This window comes from Equus przewalskii, chromosome 1, assembly GCF_037783145.1.
Source record: "Equus przewalskii isolate Varuska chromosome 1, EquPr2, whole genome shotgun sequence".
NCBI lineage: Eukaryota > Metazoa > Chordata > Mammalia > Perissodactyla > Equidae > Equus > Equus przewalskii.
The window spans coordinates 65136528-65163752 of record NC_091831.1 but is presented as its reverse complement, the minus strand read 5'-3'; the positions used below and the strand labels follow the sequence as shown (position 1 = coordinate 65163752).

The window sequence follows — 27225 nt, the reverse complement described above, 5'->3', positions numbered from 1 at the left end:
CCAGTCAGGAAACACTGGTTGAGCCCAGCCTCAGGCCTGGTGATGTGAGGGGATAGAAAGACCACAAAGCCCAGCTTGTGAAGTCAAGGCTGTGTGGTGTGGCCACGGCAGGGAGCCAGGGGTCTGGATCGCAGCTCCCTCTTCGTCTTAGGTGCTGGAGAACTGAGATGCAGGACTGTGGCCCGCATTACCCTCCACCTCTCTTGGCAGGTTCCTTGTCGCATTCCGAATGCAGCACGCCTCCACAGTCACCCCTGAACATTGACACCCTGTCCTCATGCAGCCAGTCCCAGGCCTCAGCCTCCACATTGCCCAGAATTGCCATCAACCCTGCGGCCCTCGGGGAGCGAAGAAAGGACAGGTGAGTGTAATGTTGTCATCTGTGCGGGGGCACGGTGGTGGACAGTGCGTCCCCACAGTGGGCCAGGCTCGGTCGAGGGAAGGGGCTTGTTGGAAGAAGCAGTAGCAGGAGTTGGAGAGTTCCGACTGAGGTGATCCCAGGGTGAGGCCTTCTGGTTTGGGTCACATAGCATTCACTGCTGTGTTGCCCCAGCATGTCACTGGTAAGTTCTGTGGGCACGTGATGCAGGAGGAGGGGCCTAAGTAGACGGCAAGCTCAGAAACAGAGTGGGCTTCTTCCACTGTGTGTCCAGAGGAGGGGGTGGGCTACAGCAAATGATGCTGGAGACAGCCTGACGGTGATGACGATGTGGTGGCACTGTTCACTGCTTCCCAGGCCCTTGATTAAGTACTTTCCATGCATTAAGTCATGAAACCCGCACAACGTGAGCATCATCATCATCATCGTTATTATTGGCTCTGTCTTATAGATGAGGAAACAGGCCAGAGAGTTGGAATGATCTGTCTGTGGTCACGTGGTTGGTAACTGGCCCACCCTAATTAGAATCAGGACTAATTCTTTTTATTTTTTTGTAAATTATCTTATTGAAGTCATATTGGCTTATAACTGTGTAAATCTCAGGTGTACATTATTATATATCAGTTTCCATATAGACCAGATTGTGCTCACCACCAATAGTCTATCTTATCTGTCACCGTACGGATGTGCCCTTGGCCCCTTTAACACCCCCCGCCCCCGTAACCACTAACCTGTCCTCCTTACCCATGTGTTTATTTCTCTTTCACGTAGGAGTGGAATCGTACGGTGTTTGTCTTTCTCTGTCAGGACTCATTCTTACCCTTTGCTTTTTGGCCCCAGAACATAGCAACGTTGTTTGTCCCCACCTCCCTCAAGCTTTTTATTGTGAAATAAAATACACATACAAAAGAAGTATGTGAGGCACAAACGTACAGCTCAGCCATTTGTTGGTTCCTTTTGAAATGCAGGCTGATCTCTGCTGAGGTTTTAGGTTAACTTAGGCTGATGTCAGTCCAGACACGCCCCCTCTGAGATGTCCATCACTCCCCCCACAAGCTCTGTGCACGCCTCATGCACCCCTGTTATCCTTCAAAGTGGAATTTGCTAGATCGCATTTATGTTTAAGAGGTTCTATCTAAATGTAGGTCTTTAGGAGGTCTGATTAAACTTGAACTTGTCTTTATTTAATCCTTTAAGGGGAACAGGGTTACTCTTATTGACTCAAATCCAAAAAGCTGAGGGTCCTTGTAGCTGTGAGCCATGGGAGGGACTCTGCTCGGCAGGCCCTTCATTGAGAAAATCTCATTTGACTTGGAAATCTGAACTTGTAAGACAACAAACCTAACAAGTATTAGCTAGAGAGAACCTGAGAGGGAACTGAAGTATACGTTAGCATGCCAGGCCCATGGGGGAATCAGGTGTGATTCCTGTGGAAACATTTGTGACATTCTCACCTGTGTGGTACAGACAGGAGCACAGACCTGCAGTGAGTAGTGCATCGGGGGGTGGTTTTACTCCCCCAGGAGAGGTCATTGAGAAACAAGATCTTCCCCAAATGAAGCGGCTTCCTAAGAAACAGAAAAGGCCTTGTCACATGTGGTCAGGCATCCCCTTAGCTTCCTACAGTGTACAGAGAACCAGGAACCGTGCCAGGGGAGAGAACAGTGTCAATGACTCCTGCCCTCACAGTGCTTAGGATCAGATTAGAGGCATAACATTTAACGTGTGTGATCTGACTAAAGAACGGATTACTTACTAAAAGTAGCCCCTTTTTCCCGCATTCTAAAGTACATTTTCATACAACTGCTCAGTACAGTAGTCCTCTCTTACCCCTGGGGGCATTTGTTCCAAGAGCCCCCGTGGATGCATGGAACCACAGATAGCACCAAACCCTATATATGCTGTGTTTTTTCCTATACGTACGTATTTGAAGTGCAACAACAAAACCAGCATGAATTTCTTTTTCTTTCTTCACATATTCACAGATAGAAGATTCATTCATTTTTTTTTTGAGGAAGATTAGCCCTGAGCTAACTACTGCCAGTCCTCCTCTTTTTGCTGAGGAAGACTGGCCCTGAGCTAACGTCCGTGCCCATCTTCCTCTACTTTATATGTGGGACGCCTACCACAGCATGGCTTGCCAAGCACTGCCATGTCTGCACCCGGGATCCAAACTGGCGAACCCCGGGCCGCCAAAGTGGGACGTGGGCACTTAACCGCTGTGCCATCAGGCTGGCCCCAAGATTCATTCTTAGCATAGATCTTAGTAACCTCAGCTTACGATTTTTTTCCTTTCCTTATTAAGATGAGAACTTTCACCTTTTCATTTAAAGGAAGCATTTGATGGCTTCTCTTTGGCATATCCGAATTGCCAGCATCACTGCTCTTGCACTTTGGTGCCATCGTTAAGTAAAACAAGGGTTACTTGAACATAAGCACTGTCATAGCCCGAGACAGCTAGTAAATGACTAATGGATGGATAGTGTATACAGTTTGAATATGCTGGACAAAGGGATAATTTATAGCCTGGGTGGGGCATAACGGGACAGCATCAGGTTTCATCATGTTACTCAGAACAGCGCACAATTTAAAACTTGTGAATTGTTTATTTCTGGAATTTTCCATTTAATATTTTTGGACCCCTGTTGACTGTGGGTAACTGAAACCATGGAAAGTGAAACCTTGGATAAGGGAGGGACTATGTATAGAAAATTGGGAAAATTAGAAAAGTAGAAAGATGAAAAGTCACAAATAATCTCATCAGGATTCAATTGCTGTTAACCTTCTGAGATATAGATATATATATATAGTTTAAATGCATGTTTTATTGTTTATATTATTTTATATACATAAACACTTCTTCCTTCACATTATGTCTTAAGCTATTTGTAATACTATGAAATATACTTTACAAACCTGTTTTACAAAGCAGCCTTAATGTTCTGAGAAAAAGTCTTGTGCATACTATAAGGAATTTAGATCATTCACGAGATTAAAAAGGAAGGATTCCCATCCCCCAGAGATGCCATTGTTAACATTTTGGTAAGGTCCACCATGGAAATCTCTTATGCATGAATGGACACATAAAGATCTGTACAGATTTATATAAATGGAATTATGCTGACCTGTCTTCTCATGACAGTGTGTCCTTTCCATGTCTTTCCATGTCAGTAAATGCTGATTATATAATTTTTAACGGCTTCATGGCTTCTGTTGTATGGCTATTATTATGATTTGGTTGCCTGCTCCTGTATTGAGATAGATGTATTGTTTGGAGTTAGATCAAAGGGAAGAGTATACAGTGAGGAATGAGGAGCCCTGGACAGCAAAGTAGCTCTGCCCACACCTGTAGCTGCCCTGGGAGGCAGCTTCCTCCCGTCTCTGGGCCTCTGTGCTGTCCTCCTGGGCTGGAGGCATGAGGATAGTGTTGGGGTGGCTGCTCACTAAGAGTTCTTACAACTGTAAACTGCCTGGTGCTCTAATGTGTGTTGAGTCTTCAAGTGACTGAGGGTGCAGGCCAGGACTGATCCATCTGAGCTGGAGGGTCGAGGAAGGCGTTGCAGAGCGGGTGAGTTTGGGAAGGGGAGAACACCTTGGAAGATGGGAGAGGAGAAGGCACAAGTCAAGAAGGATTTTAATCTCAGCATCGCCAGGGGACTGGGCCCTGAGTGGTAGGGATCCAGCCTGAGGCCTGCTGAGCCCAAGAGACTCCTGTGCCTCTGGGTGGCAGGGGTGGGTGATTCAGGCGCCTGCCCTCCAGCTGCCTGTCCTTTACCATGTTCTCTGGAGGGGATCCCAAGGAGATGGTGTTCCCGCTGGCTCCTCCTGTGGCCCTTGACTGCGATTTTGTCCTGAAAGGAAAGCCCAGGGCAGTGTGAAGTGCAGTCCTGATGGCTGGCTCAGCCTCACTTGGCTGTCTTTCTGTCTGTTACATTCCAGGTGTCTCTGGTTGTCTTCCTTCTCCGAGCATCTGTCTTTTCTTTCTAACCTTTTGCACCTTCCAGATGTCTCCACCACCAATTCCTCTTGAGATTGCCTGTGGCCACCAGGCCCAGGGCCTCTTCCCTGAGGAATCTGAGGTTGGCCTGTCATGAGGCTCCCTTGTGCCTCTTCTTGCTCTGGCGTGATGGATGGCTCCCTCTGGCCAGCAAGTGCATAGTTGCCACCTTGCTCCTAGCCTCCCCGTTTGCTCCCTTTTTAACGGCTTGGGTTTGCAGCAGCTTAATTTCCATGATCATTGTACATCACCTGTGTATTGGTAAATATAAAAACTGGTCCTTTTTATCGTTTCTTCTTGAGTGAATGTCATCCCAAAAGCCATTTCTTTTCCTCTCAGGGCATCTTGAGACCCCACTGGGGTTTATAAATTGCACATTGTGAGGCAACTCTCTAGCATTATGAAAATCTTTGTGCTTTTCCCCGGTGTATATCAGTGTTTATAATTCACATGGACCACTCTTTGTGGTTTTGGGACCAGGTACTTCCATGTCCTTTTGGGGGTGTGATGTTTATATTGCATGAATTGGCGGGAATGTGTATCACTGTCATACAAAGGTGGGGTCATCATGTCCTCATCCAGCTGTGTCATAATAGGAGCCCCCAGTGTTCCCTGGCTCTATTTGCATAGCTGATTGCATGCTTGACCTCAGATCTCCATACCTTTCCTTTGCATCTTGGTCCCCAAAACTGTTGGCTCTCTTCCAAGGCCCTACGTGGAGGAGCCGCGCCATGTCAAGCTACAGAAGGGCTCCGAGCCACTGGGCATCTCTATCGTGAGTGGAGAGAAGGGCGGTGTCTACGTCTCCAAGGTGACTGGGGGGAGCATTGCATACCAGGCTGGCCTGGAGTATGGAGACCAGTTACTTGAGGTAAGCGGGAGCTGCCCTTCTGCAGTGCATTCTTCTCTCCCTCCTCCCTTCCTTGGAAAAGCAGTAGCCCCCAAGTCGTCATCCTAGGTCTCGTTATCATTCCCCCTCCCCAGTCACTGAGCCTGCTCTGGGTCTTTCCTAGTTCAATGGCATAAACCTGCGGAGTGCCACGGAGCAGCAGGCCCGGCTCATCATCGGGCAGCAGTGTGACACCATCACCATCCTGGCCCAGTACAACCCACACATGCACCAGCTCAGCAGCCACTCCCGGTCCAGGTAGGACCTGGGCCTCTGGGCCTGGGACTGTCTGGGCTGGGGGAGGAGAGATGGGTGTGGCAGGTGCATAGCTCACTGTGGGGAGACCCAGAGTGCCAGCTGCAAATTCTGAGCATTCTGCTGCCATAAGAGGAGAGTTGACCAGCCCTGGAGTTTGCAAAAGGACATATGGAGGGAGGATGTCTCTTCCTGGAGTAGTGAAGTAGGATGCGGAAACAGATGACTGGGTCCCCTGTGCAGCATGGGTGTGTGGTAGCCAGGAGCTGAAGCCTGGGGGCTAGGATTCTTGCACAAAGTGGTTCGGCCCCTTGTCCACAAGCAGATGCTGCTTGTATCTGCCCCTGTGCTGTGGGTTGCAGGGCAGAAGAGAGATGGGGAAGACACGCTCTTGTCATGCAGCTTCGCTCAGCTCAGCGAAAGAGCGGGGCTGAGATGCACAAACAGGAAAAGGGACTGAATTCATGTGTCCCCGTGTCAACACTTGCGGAGAAGATCCCTCAGTTGAGGATGGGTAGGGAGGAAAGGACAGGCATATCCTGCAGGGTGGACCACCTGAGTCCATTCTCTTGAGGCATCTGCTCTTCTCAGGGTTCAGGGTGTAGAGCCATGTGACCTGGTCCCTGTTCACAGCCTAGCCCTGGTCACTGCCGGAGAGAGGGTAACTCTGGGTGGCTGAGGGCTTTGTGCTGCTCCTTATTCTTCCTGTTCTCCATCCCTAGCTCCCACCTGGACCCTGCCAATATCCACTCCACTCTCCAGGGCAGCGGTGCCACCACCCCGGAGCATCCCTCTGTCATTGACCCGCTGATGGAGCAGGATGAGGGCCCAGGCACCCCCCTGGCCAAGCAGAGCACTCCCAGTTCCAGGTCAGCAGAGACATGCTGTGAGCCTTCCATCTGTACACCTTGGCCCAGTGGGGCAGGTCAGGGGGTCTTTATTGTGGTCCGAGCACGTCTCCTAAAGGACGTGGGTATTGGACAGCTAGACTGCACACTGGGTTGTCAGGATGTCGGGTGGGAAGCACACCCTTCCTTTTTGTCTCCCTCCCTCCTGCCCTTTCTTTCTTTCTTTTTTTTAAAGATTTTATTTTCCCTTTTTTTTTCTCCCAAAGCCCCCCGCTACATAGTTGTGTGTTTTTAGTTGTGGGTCCTCCTAGTTGTGGCATGTGGAATGCTGCCTCAGCATGGCTTGATGAGCGGTTCCATGTCCGCACCCAGGATTCGAACCGGCGAAACCCTGGCCTGTCAAAGCAGAGCCCACGAACTTAACCACTCGGCCATGGGGCCGGCCCCCGTTTTTTTTTTTCTCGTTTTCTCATTGACTTGTTCTTGGCTCTGCCTCTTTTCTTTCTCTCCTTTCCTCATTCACTCATTTTCTGAGTCTGTCTGTAGACAGAATTACACAGTCATCACCCAGCTAGGCCCTGGGCTCTGGTGTCAACAGCAGTGTCACCTCCAAGGGGCACTGGGTTTAGAGGGTGAGAGGCAAGTGCCCAGGTGTGTGTGGCATAGCTGACGTGCTGGGAGGGGTCCAGGCACGATGGAGCAGTTAGGAGGAGTGTGGCAGGGAGTGGTGACAGCCAAGTCAAACGTTCAGGATGAGCAGGGGTTAGCCAGGCAGGGGTGGGTGTGGAGAGATCAGGAGGAGGCAGGGCACACAGGGAAGCTGGAGGGGAGATGGGGAGAGGGCCACCTGGGCCGGGGCATGCAGTAGCCATTCAACGGTCCTGGACGGAGCTGCTTCCCCGGCCTCACCCAGAATGTGGCCAGCTCTGCGTTCAGGATCAGTTACATTGGAACTGAGTGCAGCAAAATTATGATCACCTGCTGGCTTCTCCCCTGAGATCCCCCTCATCAATCTCCCTTGCTGCCCTGTTCCTTTCACTCAGTTGGCTAGCGTTTATCTCCCTCACTCCGTCGTGAGGTCTTTGATGGCAGGGACACCTTTCCGTGCTTTAACACAGAGCTCGGGAAAAGCTGGATGAGTTCTTGTGCTCTGAATGGTGAGACCAGCTCTGCCTTTCTCAGACTGAACAAGTTCAGGAAAACAAGTATAATCCATGTGGGAGGGACACAGGCTGCAGCATGTGATTGACAGGAGCATTGATTTCCGCTCTTTCCCAACTGGCTTTGTGAGCTGGGGCCATGGTTTCCCCTCTACCAAGCCTCAGCCTCCTGCCTAAAAACTAAGTCACTAGGACTAGAGCCCGGGGTGGGATCTCTTTCAACTCCCTGTGGTTCTGAGACCCCATGGAACAAGCAGAAAGTGGGGCATTAGCCACTGTTTGTCATTTACATGTCCTACTCCCTCCCTGTGCATGATTGGGGAACTGCATTTTCCTTCCTGAAAGGATGGTGGGAGACGCCAATAAGAAGACCCCAGAGCCACGTGTTGTCTTCATCAAAAAGTCCCAGCTGGAGCTTGGACTGCATTTATGTGGGGGGAACCTGCACGGGGTGTTTGTGGCTGAGGTGGAGGATGACAGTCCTGCCAAGGGTCCCGACGGCCTGGTGCCGGGAGATCTCATCCTCGAGGTGAGTTCTGAGCTGCTGAGCAGCGGGCCAGGCCACCCTCCGTTTGCATTTCAGGCTTCCTATGGTCTCAGGTGACACAGGAGACCGAGGAGCAGAGCCTCTCACCTGGCAGCCCTTGTCAGTGTTGAGTGCTGCCAAGACCCTGTGGGTAGATCACCGGAAAGTGAGCAAGATGCCAGCTTGGCCCCTGGCATCTAGAGGGAAGATGCTCTGCCCTTGTCAGCAGCAGGACTCTCATTTGATGGGGAGTGTCATCTCCTTCTCACTGGGTCTCCTGTTTGATGAAAGAGGTGGTTCGTAGATATTGAAAGATACAGTAGCGTGAGCAAGATGAAGTGCTGCGTTCTGAATAGCCCTTACTGGCTGCGGGGCTGGAACAGGGTTTCTCCTGGGAGAAGCTGTGGGGGACAGAGCAGACACTCGGCAGAGGAGGCAGGCAGATTCCCAGTTAAGGGGAAGTTGAATCGCCTCCCACAACCAGCCCCTCATGGGTGCCCAAGACACCGCTGGCTTCTGCCCTCTGCCTTCTGACCCCAGTCCCCTATCCCTGGGCAGTATGGCAGTCTGGACGTGCGCAACAAGACGGTGGAGGAGGTCTACGTGGAGATGCTGAAGCCCAAGGATGGCGTCCGCCTGAAGGTGCAGTTCCGCCCTGAGGAGTTCGCCAAGGTCAAGGGCCTGCCTGGCGACAGCTTCTATATCAGGTATCAGTGGCCAGGGGAGGGCCTTTCAGTGGAAACTGTTCCCGGTGAGCATCTCTGTGTTTCTTGCCCCCAAAGGGTGGCACTGTAATCATCATTACTTGGGCCCCAAACCGCAAGCTCACGGCAAGTTGCTTGTGACTTAGATAAAACCTCAAGGGCTTACAGACCCAGATGGAAGGCTGAGAACCTCTTTAGGGTTTGGGGCCTGGGGAATTTTGAGGCTGCAGAGCCCCATTTTCATGTGGGCTGCATTCCTCTCTTGGTCTCCCCCTGACCAGGGTCTGCAGGTCCCTCTGCAGGTTTGTAGATGTTGAGGTAGCCACAGTGCCCTGAAGTGCTGTATGAAATGTGTGAGGTGGCAGGCATCAGGCATTTTCTAGGAGGGCCTCAGAGCTTGCTTCACATTCCCTGAAATCTGAGGCCACAAAAAGAATAAAAACACTGATCAACTGTATACCATGAGGTACGGGTCCCTGTTTCTAGGACCCCCTCCTGGGTGGGAAATGACATGTTTGCATCCTGGGGGGTTTCCAATCTGTAGGAGCCATGAGCCTTGACTCGGGGGAGAAAGGCAATTGGGAAAGGCCCACTTGGAAGGGGAGGTATGGCCTTGGTCCTTGGCCAGAAGTTCTTTATCTGATAGGCGTGAGGCAGCTCTTATCACCAGGGAGCCTCTGACTTCAGAGGAGGAAAGGCACCTTCTTTGTCCTGTATGTAAAGTCTGGGTTCCCTCCTTTGGGAACTGCCACCAGGATGGGAAAAAGTGGGTCCTGATCATGGTCTGGGGAAAGCTCAGAGCAGAGGAGAGTGGCCCCAGGAGTCTGGCTGCCACGATGTGTGACTTGTCCTGCAGCAGCCAGAAGTCTCCTGATCCTCTTCCCTTTGTCACTTCGTCTAGGGCCCTGTACGACCGGCTGGCAGAGGTGGAGCATGAGCTCAGCTTTAAGAAAGACGACATCCTCTACGTTGATGACACCTTGCCCCAGGGCACATTTGGGTCCTGGATGGCCTGGCAGCTGGACGAGAACGCCCAGAAGATCCAGCGTGGGCAGATCCCCAGCAAATATGTGTAAGTGTTCTCCATGTCTGACCTTGGGAGTGGGGTGGGGGTAGCATCCATGGAGCTTTCCCACAAGATGAGGGCCGGGGACGGGGATGCTGGAAGACTCATTCTGCTGCTCATCTCAGCTTCTGGTCTATACTTTTTGCTGAAATTGCTTGTCCAGAAAGCTGTACGTAAGTCAGTGCTATACGGAAGCACAGTCGCAACTTAGGAGACATAATTTTTTTAACAGATGTATTGAGATATAATTCATGTACCAATCAATTTACCGAAAGTGTACAAGTCAGTGGCTTTTATTCTATTCACAGATAGGTACAACCATCACCACAGTCCATTTCAGAACATTTTCCTCACTTCAAAAGAAGCCCTGTCCCCTTTCGCCATTGCCCCTCATCATTTGTCTCTCACCCCCTCCCCCCAGCCCCGGGCAACCACTCACCTACTTTCTGTGTCTGTAGATCTCCCTGTTCTGGGCTTTCATGTGGATGGAATCATATAGTATGTAGTCTTTTGTGACTGTCTTCTTTCACTTAGCATTGTATTTTCAAGGTCTGTCCATGTTGCAGTGTGTTTCAGTGCCTCATTCTTTTTTCTGGCAGGAAATGTAACTTGTAATGTCACCAAGTGAAAGCTGTCTAGCAATTCCTTTGACACTCATCTGAATATAGATATTGGTCTTCTCTAAGAGCTTGCCCCCAGCTCTGGTGCTTGTGTCAACCCCACAGCAGTGGTACAGGGGTCCTCGGCGTGGGTGGGTGAAGTTGCCGTGAAACCTGCAGAGGAGTGTTGGAGGAGCCTGTAGTCCCAGCTCTCGCTCTCCTCATGGGCAGGATGGGCAGGAGATGGTCCCTGTGGTCCCACCCAGCACTGCCATTCCCTGTGACTGCAGGATGGACCAAGAATTCTCCAGGAGGCTCAGCATGTCTGAAGTCAAAGACGACAACGCCACTGCAAAGACGCTGTCGGCGGCTGCACGCAGATCCTTCTTTCGAAGAAAACATAAGCACAAACGCAGTGGGTCCAAAGATGGGAAAGACCTTCTTGCCTTGGACACCTTTTCCAATGATTCCATTCCACTCTTTGAAGGCAAGTGGCTGAGCTTGCTTTTTTAACAGGCTCTCAGGATTAGATTTGCTGTTAACCACAGAAGCCTCACAACAGTGACTTAAACAAGATAGAGATTTGCCTACTTTCACACAGAAGTAGTCTGGAGGTAGGCATCTAGGTTGGGATGGTGGTGCTGGTGTCTTCAGAGTCTACTATCCATAGGGCATGGCTTCCATCCTTAACGTTTCCCCGTGGTCACCACATTTCATTGTAGCTCCATCCATCACGTCCATGTTCAGGCAGCAGGAAGGAGGAAGGGGCAAGGCAAAAGTGTGCCTCAGTTTAGTGTACCTCTTTAAATAGCTTCCCTGGAAGCCCCACCCTTTGATTTCTACTTACATCTCATTGGCCACTTGCATGGGCAAGGGAGGCTGAAAAGGCAGGTTTTTGGCTGGAGCATTGCTGGCCTCAGTAATGCAGGTTCTGTTAGTAAGGAAGAAAGGAAGGAGAAGTATTAAGCGGGCAAAAAGCAGTTTTTGTTCAATGTATTGCTTGTAGTTTGTTTTGGGTTATTACAGGCTGCTCGGTGGTGACCACTGACCACCAGTCTCTGCAGATCTTTGGCCTTTTCTGGCCTCACTCCCTGTGTCTGTTAATGATTCTTACAAGATCCTCCCAGGCCCGGGTGCTGATGTAGGCCCAGAGTTGCATATTAGGGAGTATCAGATCCCCTGTGAGGTCACCCTTGTGGAAAGGCTGTATTTGTCCTGTAAAGCAGGAGGCTCTCATGAATGCTGCTCCTGGGACCCCGCATGTACGTCCATTGTTCTAGAATGTGTGCCCTCCTGGGCAGGCAGGGTGGGGAGGTGGCCTTGAGCAACAGAAGGTAGGATAGCAGGTTTCCTTCTTCCCTCCTTTCCTTGCTCCCTCCCCTCTTCCCCTCCTTCTTTCTTAATTTTTTAAATTAAGGCCTTAGGCACAGCAAGTTGAGTGAATCCTACCTATGTTCATGGCCCACTGTCATGTCAGTCAGGACAGGGCTTGAGACGCCACAGCCCATGAGCCAAATCTAGCCCACTGCCTGTTTTTGTATGGCCTGCAAGCTAAGAATGGGTTCTTAGACTTTAAAATGTGTGAAGACTGTATTAGTCACTGGGCAATAATAGTTGCTTGATTTTGCCTTTTGGCCTTCAAAGCCTAAAATATTTACTCTCTTGCCCTTTACAGAAGAAGTCTGCCGACCCCTTACTCAAGGCATGGTTTCTCTCTTAGATTGCTTTTGTTTTTTCTCCTTTCATTTCTTTGACCTCCGCTTTCATATCCCCCCTCCCTTTTCTCCCATAGACACCGTCTCTGGAGTAGTCAGTGGATGTCCGATAGATATGTTTGTCTTTGAAAAATAGCCTTTTGTCTACTCTTCTTTTAGTTCTTCAGGGTTTTTTTGCATTATATTTTTTGAAGTTGTCTTTAAGAGCACGCACCTTTTGAATTGTTATATCTTCCTGGTAAGTTGACCCTTTTGTCATCATGAAATGTCCTTCTTTATCTCTAGTCACGTCTCTTGCCTTGAACTCTGTTTTGTGTGATATTGTTATTGTTGTACCAGTTTTCCTTTGGTTAGCATTTGCATAGTTCATCTTTTTTCATCCTTTTATTTTAAACTTTCTGTAGCTTTATATATATGTATTTTTTTTTTTTTAAAGATTTTATTTTTTCCTTTTTCTCCCCAAAGCCCCCCTGGTACATAGTTGTATATTCTTCGTTGTGGGTCCTTCTAGTTGTGGCATGTGGGACACCGCCCCAGCATGGCTTGATGAGTACTGCCATGTCTGCACCCAGGATTTGAACTGGCGAAACCCTGGGCTGCCGAAGCAGAGTGCGTGAACCCAACCACTTGGCCACCGGGCTGGCCCCTCTGTAGCTTTATATTTAAATGTTTCCTATAAGCAGCATGTGGGTTTTTTCAACCCACAGTGACAATCTCTTTTTTTCATTTTATTGAAGTATAATGTGTGTACAGAACAGTGTCACTTTTGGAAAATGCCTGGCCAGTGTTTCTTTAAAACTACTTCTGTGCTTGTCTTTCCACTCCTGCATCTTAGCTCTTTGACCATGTCCATATGTGTTTTACACCTTCTTTTCCCCCTCTATTTTCTGTGTTTTTGGTTTTTTTGTCTCCGTGTTTCAACCTGGATAGCTCAGATATTTTCCACTGAACTTTCCCTCTTCATTACTCCACTCTTCTGTTGTGTCCAATGTTCTTATTTCAGAAATTGCATTTTTCAGTTCTAGTTTCTGTTTGATATTTTTGTGGTAAAAAACACATTTAAACCTACTATCTTAACCATTTTTAAGTGTACAATTCAGTGGTGTTAAGTATATTTGCATTGTTGTGCAGCAGATCTCTAGAACTTTTTTATCTAGCAAAATTGAAATTCTGTACCCACTGAACACTAATTCCGCCTCCCCTCTTGCCCCAACCCTTTACAGCCACACCACCTTTTCTATTTCTATGATTTTGAATACTTTAGATACTTCATATGAGTGGAATAATACAGTATTTATCCTTTTGTGATTAGCTTATTTCACTTAGCAAAATATCCTTGAGGTTCATCCATATCGTAGCATGTGACAAGTTTCCTTCTTTATTTACGGCTGCATAGTATTTCATTGTATGTATCTACCACATTTTCTTTATCCATTCACTTGTCAATGGACATTTGGATTGCTTCTGCCTCTTGGCTACTGTGAATAATGCTGGATGAACACAGGTGTACAGATGTCTCTTGGAGATCCTGCTGTGAATTCTTTTGGCTATATACACAGAAGTGGGATTGCTGGATCATATGTTAATTCTATTTTTAAATTTTTTGAGGAACCACCATACTCTTTTCCATAGTAGCTGTATCATTTCATATTCCCAACAGCAGTGCACAAGGGTTCCAATTTCTCCACATTCTTGCCAACACCCGTTATCTTCCGTTTGCTCGTTTCTTTTGATAGTGGCCATCCTAATGGGTGTGAGGTGGTATCTCAATGTTTTGATTTGCATTTCTCTTAATTAGTGATGTTGAGCATCTTTTTCATATGATTGATGGCCATTTGTATATCTTCTTTGGAGAATTGTCTGTTCAAATCCTTCACCCATTTTTAATCAAATTATTTGTTTTGTTGAGTTCTAGAACTTTCTTATAAATTCTGGATATAAACCTTTCAGATACACACACACACACACACACACATGTACATCATTTGCAGATATTTTGTCTTCTTCCGTAGGTTGTCTTTTCATTCTGTTTGTTTGTTTACTGTGATGCACAGAAGTTTTAAAATTCAATGTGGTCCTATTTGTCTATTTTGATTTTCTTGCCTGTGCTTTTCTTGTCCCTATTCAAGTAATCATTGCCCACACCAATGTCATGAAACTCTTCCTCTATGTTTTCTTCTAGGAGTTTTATAGTTTCAGGCCTTATGTTTAGGTCTTTAATCTATTTGGGTTTAATTTTGGTATATGGTGTGAGATAAGGGTCCACCTTCACTCTTTTTCATGTGGACATCAGTTTTAACAATACTGTTCGTTGAAGAGACTTCATTTCCCCATTGTGTAGTCTTGGCACCCTTATCAAAAATCAGCTTGCCTTATGGGGGCCGATCCCCATGGCCGAGTGGTTAAGTTCCTGTGATTTGCTTCAGCAGCCTAGGGTTTGGATCCTGGGTGCAGACATGGCACCACTCATTAGGCCATGTTGAGGTGGCGTCCCACGTGCCACAACTAGAAGGATCCACAACTAAAATATACAACTATGTACTGGGGGGATTTGTGGAGAAAAAAGCAGGAAAAAAAATCATTTTGCCTTATATACAAGCATTTATTTCTAGGCTCTCTATTCTGTTCCATTGGTCTCTAAATATATGTCTTTATGCCACTACCACACTGTCTTGATTACTGTTGCTTTGCAGTATTTTTCAAAATCAGGAAGTATGAGACCTTCAACTTTGTTCTTTTTAAGATTGTTTTGGCTATTCCAGGTCCTCTGAGATTCTGTATGAATTTCGCATTTTTTTTTTCTGTTTCTACAAAAAAATGCTATTGGGATTTTGATACGGATTGTACTGAATCTGTATAGATTGATTTGGGTAGTATGGACATTTTAATGATAATGAGTCTTCCAATTCGCGAGCACAGAATATCTTTCCATTTATTATATCTTTGATTTCTTTTTGCCATGTTTTGTAGTTTTTTGTAGTTTTCAGCATACAAGTCTTTTACCTCCTTGGTTTGGTTTATTCCTAAATATTTTATCCTTTTTGAGGCTATAGTAAATGGGATTGTTTTCTTAATTTCTTTTTCAGATTGGTCATTGTTAGTATTAAGAAATGCAACTAATTTTTGTGTTTTGATTTTGTGCCCTGAAACTTTGCTGAAATCACTTATTAGTTGTACCAGTTTTTTAATGGATTCTTTAGGGTTTTCTACATAAAAGATCATGTCATCTGCAAACAGATAATTTTACTTCTTGTTTTTCAATTTGGATGCCTATTGTGAATTTCTTTATCTTGTCTCATTTCTCTGGCTAGGATTTCCAGTACTATGTTGGATAGTAGTGGCGAGAGTAGCCTCCTGGCCTTGTTCCTGATCTCAAACCGAAAGCATGAGCTTTCAGTCTTTTGCCGTGGAGTGTGATGTTAGCATGGGCTTTTTATATATGGCTTTTGTTATGTTGAGGTAGTTTCCTTCTATTCCTAGTTTGTTGAGTGTTTTCTTTTTTTAATCGTGAAAGGGTGTTGGTTTTGTCAAATGCTTTTTCTGCATCAATTGAGATCATCATGTGGTTTTTGTGTTTCATTTTGTTAATGTGGTGTATCACATTGATTGGTTTTTGATTATCGAACTATCTTTGCTTTCCATGTATGAATCCCACTTGGTCATAGTTTATAATCGCTTTAATATGCTGTTGAATTCAGTTTGCTAATATTTTGGTAAGGATTTTTGCATCAGTATTTATCAATGGTATTGGTCTGTAGTGTTCTTTTCTTGTGTCTTTAGCTGGTTTGGGTGTCAGAGTAATGCTGACCTCATAGCATGAGCTTGGAAGTTTTCTCTCTTCAGTTCTTTGGAAAAGTTTGAAGAGGTCTGGTGTTAATTCTTCTTTAAATGTTTGTTGAGTTCTCTGGTGAAGCCGTCTAGTCCTGGGCTTTTCTTTGTTGAGAAGTTTCTTGGTTCCTGTTCCAATCTCCTTACTTGTTAAGGTTTGTTTAGATTTTTTGTTTCTTCATGATTTAGTCTTGCTAGGTTGTGTGTTTCTAGTCATTTATCATTTCTTATCACTTATCCAATTTGTTGACATATAATTGGTAATTTCTTATAATTTTTTAAATTTGTGAAATGTACTGTCTCATTTCTAATTTTAGTTATTTGTCTTCTCTGCTTTTTTCTTCATTAGTCTGGCTAAGAGTTTGTCTTAAAAGGTCTTAAAGACCTTAAAGTTTGTCTTAAAAATGTCTTTCAGTCTTTTCAAAAAACCAACTTTTGGTTTCATTGATTTTTTTTCTATTTTCTATTTCATTTATCTCTGTTCTTATCTTTATTATGTCCTTCCTTTTGCTGATTTTGGGTTTAGTGTGTTCTTTTTCTGGTTCTGTAAAGTGTAAACTTAGGTTGTTGATTTGAGATCCTTCTTTTTCAGTGTCAGCATTTATCACTGTAAACTTCCCTCTTAGAACTGCTTTTGCTGCATCCCATACTTTTTCGTGTGTTGTGTATTTTCATTTGTCTCCAGACATTTTCTGAATTCCCTTGTGATTATTTTTTTGACCCATTGGTTGTTTAAGGGTGAGTTGTTTTAATTTCTACACATTTGTAGACTTTCGTGCTGCTGTTGATTTCTTGTTTCATTCCGTTATGGTCAGAGAAGATACTTTGTATAATTGCAGTCTTAAATTTGTTAAGACTTGTTTTGTGGCCTAATGTGATCTATCTTAGAGAACGTTCATGTGCATTAGAGAACAATGTGTGTTCTGTTGTTGGGTGGAGTGTTCTGTGTGTACCTATTAGGTCTATGGTGTTATTCAAGTGCTCTGTTTCCTTACTGATCTTCTTTCTGGTGGTTCTATTTGTAACTGAAGTGGGGCATTGAACTCCCTACTAATATTATGTTACTATCTGTTTCTCCCTCCACTTCTGTCAGCTTGAGCTTTGCATATTTGGAAGCTCTAATGTTAGATGCAGATATATTTATAATTGTTGTATCTTTCTGTAGAACTGACTTTTTGATTGTTATATAGTGTCCTTTTCTGTCTCTTGTGATAATTTTTGTCTTAAAATCTATTTTGCATGATATAGCTATGGCCAGCCCTGTTCCTTTTAAGTTCCAGTTTTCAGGAAATATCTTTTTCTTATCCTTTGACTTTTACCCTACGTGTGTCCTTAGGTCTAAAGTGAGTCTTTTGTAGACAGCGTATGGTGGGGTCTTGTTTTTTATCCATTCAGCCAATCTGTGTCTTTTGATTGGGGCTTTTAATCTACTTACATATAACGTATTACTGATATGAAAGGACTTATTATTGCCATTTTGTTGTTTTCTGTATGTCTTTTAGCTTTTTTGTCCATCTTTTCCCCCCTTGCTGCCTTCCTTTGTGTTTCATTAATTTTTTTGTAATAACGTTTTGATTCCCTTCTCATTTTACTTCATGTATATTTTATAGATATTTTCTTTGTGCTTGCCATTGCAATTATGTAAAACATCTTAAAGTTATAACAGTCCATTTTAAACTGATAATTACAATCTCATATAAAATTATATTTTTGTGTCCCCCCACTTTATGTTGTTGATGGTACCAATTACCTCTTTTTATAATGTGTATTTATTAGCATAGACATAGTTAGTTTTAGCTTTTGGTTTTTAATATCTATACCAGATTTGAAAGTGATTTATGCATCTATATCACATTACTTCCAGATTCTCTGTCTGTCTGTATATTTACCCTTACCTGGGAGTTTTGCATTTTCTCTGGGCTGCTTACTCTGGTTGGATTCATTGACTGCTGAGATGCTGTCTAGCCTTATGATTCTGTAATTAGGAGGACTTCAGTGAAGCAGATTATTCAGGGAGGAACAGAATCTTCTAATTGGTACCTCACAGTGTGGAATGTTAACAGTCATTACCTGATTCTTTTTCAAGTAAGTTGAGAAGAACAGTGACTTAATGACCATAAACAGGGAAATGGAAAAATAGATGTAGTGTATCCATGTGTGGGATGTTCAAGAGGAATAAAAGAGATCAAGATGAGTCAACACGGATGCCTTCCAGAAACATAACACTGAGTGAAAGAAGGAGTTGCAGATTTTACAGTATCGTGCCATTTTTGTTGGAACACACACATACACAACATATTTTCTAGTCTTTTTGAGCATATAAAAATCAACATGTAAGAATAGGGAAGCATCTGGAAGGGTATACGTCCAGCTCATGATAGTGGTTACTTCTGAGGAAGCTGGTGGGGACCAGGATTGGAGAAAAGACATCGAAGAGGATGTTTGGCTTTATCTGTAGTATTCTAATTTTTAAAAGAGAGGATGTGTTCATCTCTTGCCCTGAGGCTCTTCAGAGTGTTTGGTCCAAAATGCTTGGGGTTCTTGGACAGCGAATGTGGTCACCAAAACCTCCCCCTGCCTTGTTAGCAGATGAGACACCAGGTTGAGACATGCTGTACAGAAAGCCATCTATATGTACATGGATAATCACCAGTCCTAGAAAATACATGTGGAGGTGTGGATGAGGGAAGGGGGGAGTGTTCACTTCCCCCTCATTCTGCTCACGCGCTCGGTTCTTAGGGAGCTGAGGCTGTACCCAGCACTGTGCTGTGTGTTCACTTACAGCTCTGCTTTCTGGCCCCTCCTTCCTCATCTCCTAGTTAAGCCTCGCTGTATAGTTGTGCATAGGCCTTCCAGGCTGACCCTCTCATTGACCTTTCCTCACAAATCCACCTTAGCCTACCCTCACCTCAGCTCTGCCCCTCCCCGTCGCCATCACCCACCGTCCTGCCATGCCATGCCTGGGCGCAGCGCCCATCCCACCTGGCCTTCTGGTCTCTGCATCCTCTGATCCACATAGTGTTCCTCTCGCTTCTGCCGCTCCCCGGGCTCTCCTGTTCTGCTGCCTGGAGCTCTTGGGCAGCTCTTGTATGGTTATCTTGCTTTTCATGTGTTGCTGTCCTAGACATGTGATGCTGATTAGAATGTGAGCTTGACTTTAATGGCAAGGGCTGTGCTTTATATTCTTTTTAAAGTGTTTCCAAGATGCCAGCACAGTGATACCAGGAAGATGCCAAGAAAAGAGTTGTGTGCTGGTTTTTAGACCTCTCTTTCCACAGGGACTTTTTATTCATTTGGTGGGAGACGATACACATATCAACTAGGACACTAGTTGACTGTTGTAACTGAGACCAAATGACAGTGGCCGAAGCATGATAGGAAGCTTATTTCTCCGCCATGTAAAAGTCTGAGCTGGCAGGTGGTCCCAGGGAGGCAGCTCTGTTCTGGGGAATCACCCAGGGACCCAGGTCCCTTCTATCTTGTAGCATGCCATCTTCTAAGGGTTGTCCTCATCTGCGGAGTCAGAGGTGGCTCACAGCACCTGGTCCTGTGTTTCAGCCCATAGGAAGGGGGTGAGGAAGTGCAGGCTTTGCCTCTGCTCACCACACTGGGGAGGTCTGGGTCACCTGACCATGCCTTCCTGCAGGAGAGATTATACCTGCTAAACCTCAGAGGATGTATCTCTAGAGAGCGGAGAATGGATACTGGGGATGAGGGGAGCAGGCCTAAGGCACATGCGGGAGAATTTGAGCAGAAGAAAGTGCTGAAATGACTGTTAAAGACTGACTGCCTTAAGTGTTCATGGAGCAGGGGACACTTGTGCTGGACTCCAGGAGTGAGCATGCCCTGGTGTGCCCGGCACGTGAGACTCTCAGTGCTGAAACCGCGCAAGTCCCAGCAAACTGGGGTGAGATGGTCACCCTACCTGGCTCTGAATTTGTGGAGTGAAGGGTGTGGGCCTATCTGGGTGAGCAAGGTCAGGTGAGCTGTGGGCTCCCAGCCCCTCCCCGTCTGCTCCAGGCTGGTGCCCATGACACTGCCCCTCTCCCCTCAGATTCCGTGAGCCTTGCCTATCAGCGAGTCCAGAGAGTAGACTGCAGCTCCCTGAGGCCCGTCCTGATTCTGGGGCCTTTGCTGGACGTGGTGAAGGAGATGCTGGTGAACGAGGCGCCTGGCAAGTTCTGCAGATGCCCCCTTGGTAAGGGGTTCCCCCCTGGGCCTTCTGGGCTGTGTCTGTCCCTGTGTCCAGTCCACCTGTCTCCTGGGGCCAGATCCTCTGGTGTTTCACAGCCCTCCTGATTTGGGTGAGATTCTTGGCTTCCGGTTCTTTCTCTGGAAGAGTGGACAGCAGGACCAGGTTCCTAACAGCTCTTCTGCACAGTGTTCTTCCCCAGAACGTGCTGTGACAGCTCACTGTGCCGGGGGGCATCCTGATTCCCATGTGTGTGCTTTGCAGAGGTGATGAAGGCCTCCCAGCAGGCCATTGAGCGGGGCGTCAAAGACTGCCTGTTTGTCGACTACAAGCGGAGGAGTGGCCATTTTGACGTGACCACAGTGGCTTCCATAAAGGAGATCACAGAAAAGGTACCTGTTGCTTCAGACCAAGGCTTAGGTGACTGTTGAAGCATTGAGTGGACCCCCTGTGCCTTTGGACCTTGGCCTTCTGTGTCTCTCAGGCCACTGAGCTCACCTGTGTCCTGTTAGGGCAGATTAACCTACTCAGGGCTCCCCTGTTGCTTCCGAGTGCTTCCGCTTTCATCAGTAGGAAGCTAGCCTTGGGCAGGCATGTAGGAGTCTCCATCTGTATGTGTCAACTCTCCCCCTCTGAGGGGATCTCACAAGAGCTTTGAATTCTAGGAAAGCCCTCTCACAGGGAATTCTACAACAGGGTCCTGGCATTCCTCTGTTGGGCTTGTGTGCAGAACTTTGTGTGTGCCTTATCCTGGAGACGATGCACAGCTTCCACCAGGGCCCCTGTCCTTGAAAGGGTTACAGGTGGTGCTGTCTGTCTTCAGGCCCGTTTCCCAGGTAGCATGAGGAGGCACAGGGAACTCTGCAGTGTGTTGGAAAGGCCGCCCCCGAGAGCGTGGGCACTCCTTGGGCTCGGTCCTTCTCAGCAGGTCAGCTCACCTCGTTGGGCTTTGGTTTTCTTGTTACGTGAAGGAGTTGGCTTCTTACAGCTCTGAGTGTCGGTTGCCCAGTTGAGGTGGACGAGCTCCAGTCAGGGGTGTCCCGGAAGTTAGAAAGCCTGCCAACAGTTGGGCCCCCTCACTGGAGCTTCCAGGGGCTGGGGGGAGTGATAGGCAGAGTGCCATGGCCTTCCTTTGGCTCACACTTGACCTGGAGGCTCAGGGGACCCCAGGACGCATTTCAGCCACAGCCGTGCAAAGACACGCGTGACCTTTCCCCGCCGCAGGCCCTGCTGAGAGTCTTTGAGTCTTCGTTTGCTCCGTCTGGCGGAAGGAAGGTTTCTAAGCCGGGCAGGGGTGGAGCTTTAAGAAGGTCCCCATATCTGGGCAAAGGCAGGAAGGGAAGTTTGGAGTTGGTCTGTCCAGACCCTACTCGGCCCTGGCTCCCAGCCTCGACCACCATCAGAGCTGATAGCTTGTGGGGAGAGATTTTCCAGGATAAGGTTTCCCCACGGTTCATCATGTGTGGTCTTCCTGAGAGACTGGTCTTGCTGCCTTGTTCATGGGTAGAACTGTATGTGTTCACTCTCCCCACGTCCCTCTCAGAACCGGCACTGTCTCCTGGACATTGCTCCCCACGCCATCGAGCGGCTGCACCACATGCACATCTACCCCATCGTCATCTTCATCCACTACAAGAGCGCCAAACACATCAAGTAGGTGACCAGCTCCTCGGAGCTGAGCCTGGGGCCTTGCCGGGATGGGGCTGCTGGCTTAAACAGCCAAGGCAGCAGGGCTGTTGGCTTTGAAGTAGGTGGCATGTATAGGAATGAGCCTTCCCCCTAAAGCCCCCACCTCATGTTCAGAGTCACGCAGTGTTAACCAAGCACGGCCCTCCGTGCCTACCACCCTTCGCCCTGCTGGGTGCTGCCACAGTTCCTTGAGTATGTCCAGCTTTGCATAGCTCCCCTCCTGCCCCATCCCCCTTTCCCTTCTCCTGTCTCTCAGCTTGGTGCTCACAGGGATGCAGGAACTGGGTGACCTGGGCTAAGTCCAGCTTGCAAGGAGCTGGCTTGTGGCTTGCGTGAACCTTTACTTTCACTGAGCTTCAGTTTCCAAACTGGTTGGGCTAACAGCTCATCAAGGTCCCCCTCCACTTTGCCTTTCTGTGCTTTGAAGCTTCTGGTACCTGCACTCGAGGGCCTGCTCCCTGTGCGCATGCACTGGGGCACCCACCTTTCCCCCCTCTGCCCAGAGCTCCCCATGGGCTGCAGGCTACTGCTGTGCTTTACGAGGGGAGCTCATGGGGCCCCTGTGTGATGGAAAGAGGAGGGCCTGGGGAGGCGAGAGGCTCAGCTTGGTTCTCCGGATGTCCTGACAGGGAGCAGAGAGACCCCATCTACCTGAAGGACAAGGTGACTCAGAGGCATTCCAAAGAGCAATTTGAGACGGCTCAGAAGATTGAACAGGAGTACAGTAGGTACTTCACAGGTAGGTGGTGCATCTGAGCTGGAGAGGCAGAGCAGGGAGTGGGGATGGAAACAGGATTTCCAAAGACATGGTTCTGGAAAGCGGTAATAGCCCACACTTCTGGGTGCCTGGTGAATGCCACGGTAAGCACTTTTATTACAAATGTTCTGATTGCAGGCACCGGGCAACATCAGGAATTTTACACGTTGAAAGATAAAGTTCACTAATTTTGGCCTCAGGTCCTGGTCTGGCCTTTTCCTCTGGGATTTTTAAACGTGTTACATAGCATAGCTCCAGTGTTCCCTGGCAAGGCAGCACTTGGTGGTGGCTGTAGCCATCTGTCCTTCACACCTTCCAGGGCAGTCCAGTTTTGCCATGAGGTTTGGTCAAGAAAAGCAGTGTCCTTACATCTCTGGTCTTTGAGACAAAACAAACCAAAAGAGGCATGGCTCCAATTTTAGCTGCCATTTTGCTTTGTGTCTTTCAACCTCTTCCATAGAATCAGTCGTTTGTAGGGGGGTTAGTGACATTGTAGTCACAGAGAGGCTGGGACAGTGATTTTAATTAACTTGTAGAGAGTGCTATGATCTAATTTGGTGCTTCTCATGCAACAATTGGTCTCAAAAACCAATCTTCATCCTTCTGTCTATATATATGTTTGTGTTTTTTAACTTGCAGTCCATCGCAGACATTAACAATTACTAGAGACATGAAAATTTAAAACTCCAAAACTTACAAAACACAAGCCTTGGCTTTTTATTAGATTCAGCAGACATAAAATTACTCTGTCACATTTCCATAGCAGTTTCTAAATGCTCCCTGTCAATTTCTGTACGTACCTCGTGGCAAGCAGCTGGGGCCTGGGTTGTCTACTGGCGCTGTTTGGTGGAGCACACCGAGAGCCATGGTCTTGTGTCTTCTGAGGTTTGGTGTTAAAAGCCTGCAGAACAGGCCTGGGCCCCAGCTGGAGATGTGTCGTCTTCTCTGGGCCATGGGGTACCGGCTCCTGACACCCGTCCTTGCTTCCTATAGAATCCTACTGCCTATCAGACCATCACAGCACACGCCCAAACTGCCTTCCAATGTACTGGAGTCCCCACTGCAAGATTGGGCAGACCCAAGCCAGGGCATGCAGTGGGGGTGAGCAGTTTATGCGAGCGGTCAAATCCTAGCCATTCATGTTCCAGACGCTGGAAAGCCTGGCAGAATTTGACACCCACCTTCATTTGGGGCCTGTATTTTCAGCATCCTACTGAACAGTTGACCAGAGGGACAGATAGGAAGCCAAAGGGATTTGCACTCAACTCTCAATTTTCTTTTTCTTCCCTAATTCCTTGCTGATGGATGAGAGTCAGGTGGGAGTAGGGCAGAAGGGTCAAGTAGCTCAGAATAGGCAGGAGAAGAGAAAGAGGAAAAGATGTATTTATTTGCCTCAAACCTGAGGTCTTACTCTGAGCTCAGTGATCTGTGTGTTTGGGGCTCTTTTGCAGGCATTGTCCAGGGAGGAGCCCTGTCGAGCATTTGCACTCAGATCTTGGCAATGGTCAATCAAGAGCAAGATAAGGTCCTGTGGATTCCAGCCTGCCCACTGTAGAAGATCACTGTGCTGGGGAGTGACTGCAGCTCGTCTGCCACTGTGAACACCTGGCTCAGCTCTTCGTTAGTGATGAGAAATGGAAGTCTATGTGTATATAAACATGAAGGGGAAGGATCCATGAGCAAGGACTCCAGAAGCACCTCCTTTGTATACAGAGGGCTGGCGGACTGTTCCTCTTACACCTGTGCTTTAAGACAAAACAAAAACCACAAAAGACTTTCAATTAGAGGGGTTTGACACCAGCCTTTCTTTAGCCAGCTGATCAGAGATGCTGCAAAGAGAACCTTTCAGATCACAGTTTACAAGCCTTTTCTAAGTATTTGGTTGTTTATGTTTACTTGAATGGCTCCGTGTTGTCGGTGCCCAGCCCTGCCCCTCTATCAACCCAACCCCCCGTGTTGCTTTCGTGTTGATTTTGTTCCTGTTTTCAGCCAAACAACTCTGGAACCTCACCGGGGGCTGCTTGCTTTGGGAGGTTCTTGTCGGTGGGACCAGAGCTTTGACAAACTTCCTGCTCCTCGGTGGCACCTCTCCTGGAAGGACCTCGCGACTGCAGATGCTTAGACATCTGTGGTGGCAGAACCAGTGCCTTTGTGGGGCTCACTCGCCAGGGGCAGTGTTCTCCCCACCTGCACCAGGGAAGGTGACTTTTGGCAGTCTTACACACTCATCTCTCAGACCTTCTCTCCTGCCTTCCATGTCTTCTCCTTCGTCTGCATTTGTTGTTTCAGCATTCTGTCTGGTCCGTTGGAGCGTCATAGGTTCATGATGACACAGCTCGTTCCAGGCAGGGCGTTAAGCTAGGGCTGATGCATGCCACTGGGTCCTTTTTAGGTTCTGTAAATAGTGACAGCCTTTATCAGTGCAGTTTTTGCAGGGTAATTCTTAAACTCTATCGAGTGGGCAGGCACAGTGCTCTTTTTGATATGAAAACATTCGTGTTTCAAACTTTGCATTGAGAGCTCTTGGGGGAAGCGTAATGATTAGTGTTATCACTGTCAAAAATCTAAAAAGAGAAACTGGGATCTTTTTAGTCTTGGCTACAGCACTCACGGCATGAACAGTACTCCATGAAGATGTCTTCATTCTTCGTTTGGGGTTTTTTTTGCACTTCTGACGCTGGATGTCTCTGGCTGAAGATTTGATGTGGTCCCTCCTTAAACTGTGCGTCTTGTTAATAATAGGTACTGTACTGGGCTCCATGTAAGTGTCACTGGGGTATGATCTATATTTTAATACTGTTCCTAACATTTCATTTTACTAGCAAGAAATCTTTGATTTCATTTTATTCTTTGTAATTCTAGACACTAGATTGTAGTTTAGTCATACTGACATTTTTTAAAAAGGGATATATTTTCTTGCACAATTGTTCAAAAAGAGACATGTTTCAGTCCTCAATGCTGCCCTTTGTTTTACAGGTACAAGTTTTCTAGCTCAGACAACTAAGACAACCATAGGCTGTCTCCAGGTCTTACTCGCATGCCCTTGGGGCTGTTCCTCTGAGTTGCAGACAGAGTGGGACTGTGATGGTACAGTGTGCGCAGGTACTGTTCTGACAGACTGGGATTTTCTGTACTAAAACCTTACTTTGTATCAAAAGTTACACAGACTTTAGTATAATAATAAAGGTCAGTTTCTGTAACTGGTTGTGGTGAAGACACCTGTGTTTCACTTGTTTCTGTCTTTTCCTGCTCCCTCAGCTTTCCTTTATTCCTAACTTGACACACCTTTCCTCCCTCTGCATGTGGCCAGGATTGGCTGATGTGTGAGGTTCTTTCTAGCTCTCGTGATAATCAGGAGCCCCTTTCACCTGCTGCATCAGCTTTGCTCTGACTCCGTCCTCCTCTCCCAGGTGTTCGTCCATCCGTCCAGCACAGCGTAGGTACTGGTTGCGGCCAGATGGCTGATTTGCTTAAGACTCAGATCCTGCCCCTGGGTGCTCACATTCAGGTCTGCAAGTTTGGGATGGGTTGTGAAAAGCAAAGGAGATTTGAAGGACACCAGGATCCCCTAATATTCTCAGTCAGGACCCTGTCTGCAAGGGGTCAAGGGCCAGACCAGGTGAGGAGGGCCCAGCCTGGCATGGGGCTGCATTGTGCTACCACCCAGCATGCAGGGCTCTCCAGAGCAGCCTGCTTGGGCCTTAAAGTCCATGTTCCAGAGTGGCAGGGAAACTGGGAAAAGTGGCCAGGAAGCCAGGGCTGGCCTCATTAAACAACCTGAGGCCTGGGTCAGAGCAGAGCCCACCTACTCTGTTCTTTTTGCTTGGAGGAGCTTGAGAGCAGAATGTTCTGGAAAAGCCTCATGCTGCCATTGGCTGGGCCAACAAGGGTAGACTTGTTATTGGTGCCTCCCTGGTTCTTTCCTGCTGGGTAAAGTTCCACCATGGACCTGCAGTCTTGGCCTCACCTTTGGCCACAGGAGTCACAGAGCTGTGTGGGGCTGTGGCAGTTGAGAGGAGCTGGGACCGGCGCAGCTCTCTGGGACCCAGGGCACACCCCTCTGCCATGTGTACCCGTCCACAGAGCTGCCCACACCTCCTTGACAGCCCAGACTCAGTGCTGTCCTCAGACGGGGGCAGCTGCTGCATAGATTTTGTTACCCACTCGGCAAATGGTACGGCGGCTGCTTGTTTTAGGAATAGTTTCTTTTAAAGAACTCAATTATGATACCAAAACCTTCACAGTTTGCGCTTGTGGCATTATGAGTGATTTTATTTCTTTAGACTTTTTTGTATTTTCCAAATTTTCTATAGGGGACTTAGTTTTCTTTTATAATTACAAGGAAAAAACCACTATGCCTTTTTAAATTGGAGGACCGGTTAAGTCCCTGAGGTCACAAACCGTTAGTTTCTGGATGCACTGAGGCCTTGTGGGGCAGCCCCCAGGGTCCACCTCCAGGCAGCTCCAAGAGAGGATTTGTGCTTGTCTCTAACCAGTCTGAGACCAAGGCTGGGGGGGACCCAGACAAATGAGGCTCTGCCCCAAGTTGTTGTCTATCTCATGCAGGCCCAGGTCATTCTGGAAAGGCAGAGTTGACTTTCAACTCCAGCCGTGAGGACTT

General features: G+C 47.4%; 1 protein-coding gene across 4 annotated transcripts in view; it reads left to right on the top strand.

The window, feature by feature from the left end:
- Window positions 1-25804, top strand: part of DLG5 (discs large MAGUK scaffold protein 5) — a 128786-nt gene extending 102982 nt beyond the window's left edge. For 3 of the 4 annotated variants that reach the window (XM_070613048.1, XM_070613054.1, XM_070613064.1), the window contains exons 20-32: window positions 211-361; window positions 5085-5247; window positions 5390-5523; window positions 6243-6389; window positions 7874-8057; window positions 8613-8761; window positions 9660-9830; window positions 10714-10910; window positions 20021-20164; window positions 20423-20550; window positions 21702-21811; window positions 22477-22586; window positions 24056-25804. In XM_070613048.1, coding sequence (XP_070469149.1) covers window positions 211-361; window positions 5085-5247; window positions 5390-5523; window positions 6243-6389; window positions 7874-8057; window positions 8613-8761; window positions 9660-9830; window positions 10714-10910; window positions 20021-20164; window positions 20423-20550; window positions 21702-21811; window positions 22477-22586; window positions 24056-24159 — 1892 coding nt within the window. In that variant the 3' untranslated portion in view covers window positions 24160-25804. The remainder of the gene's footprint in view (window positions 1-210; window positions 362-5084; window positions 5248-5389; window positions 5524-6242; window positions 6390-7873; window positions 8058-8612; window positions 8762-9659; window positions 9831-10713; window positions 10911-20020; window positions 20165-20422; window positions 20551-21701; window positions 21812-22476; window positions 22587-24055) is intronic. The other variant, XR_011538253.1, reaches the window with a different exon arrangement.
- The last annotated feature ends 1421 nt before the right edge of the window (window positions 25805-27225 follow it).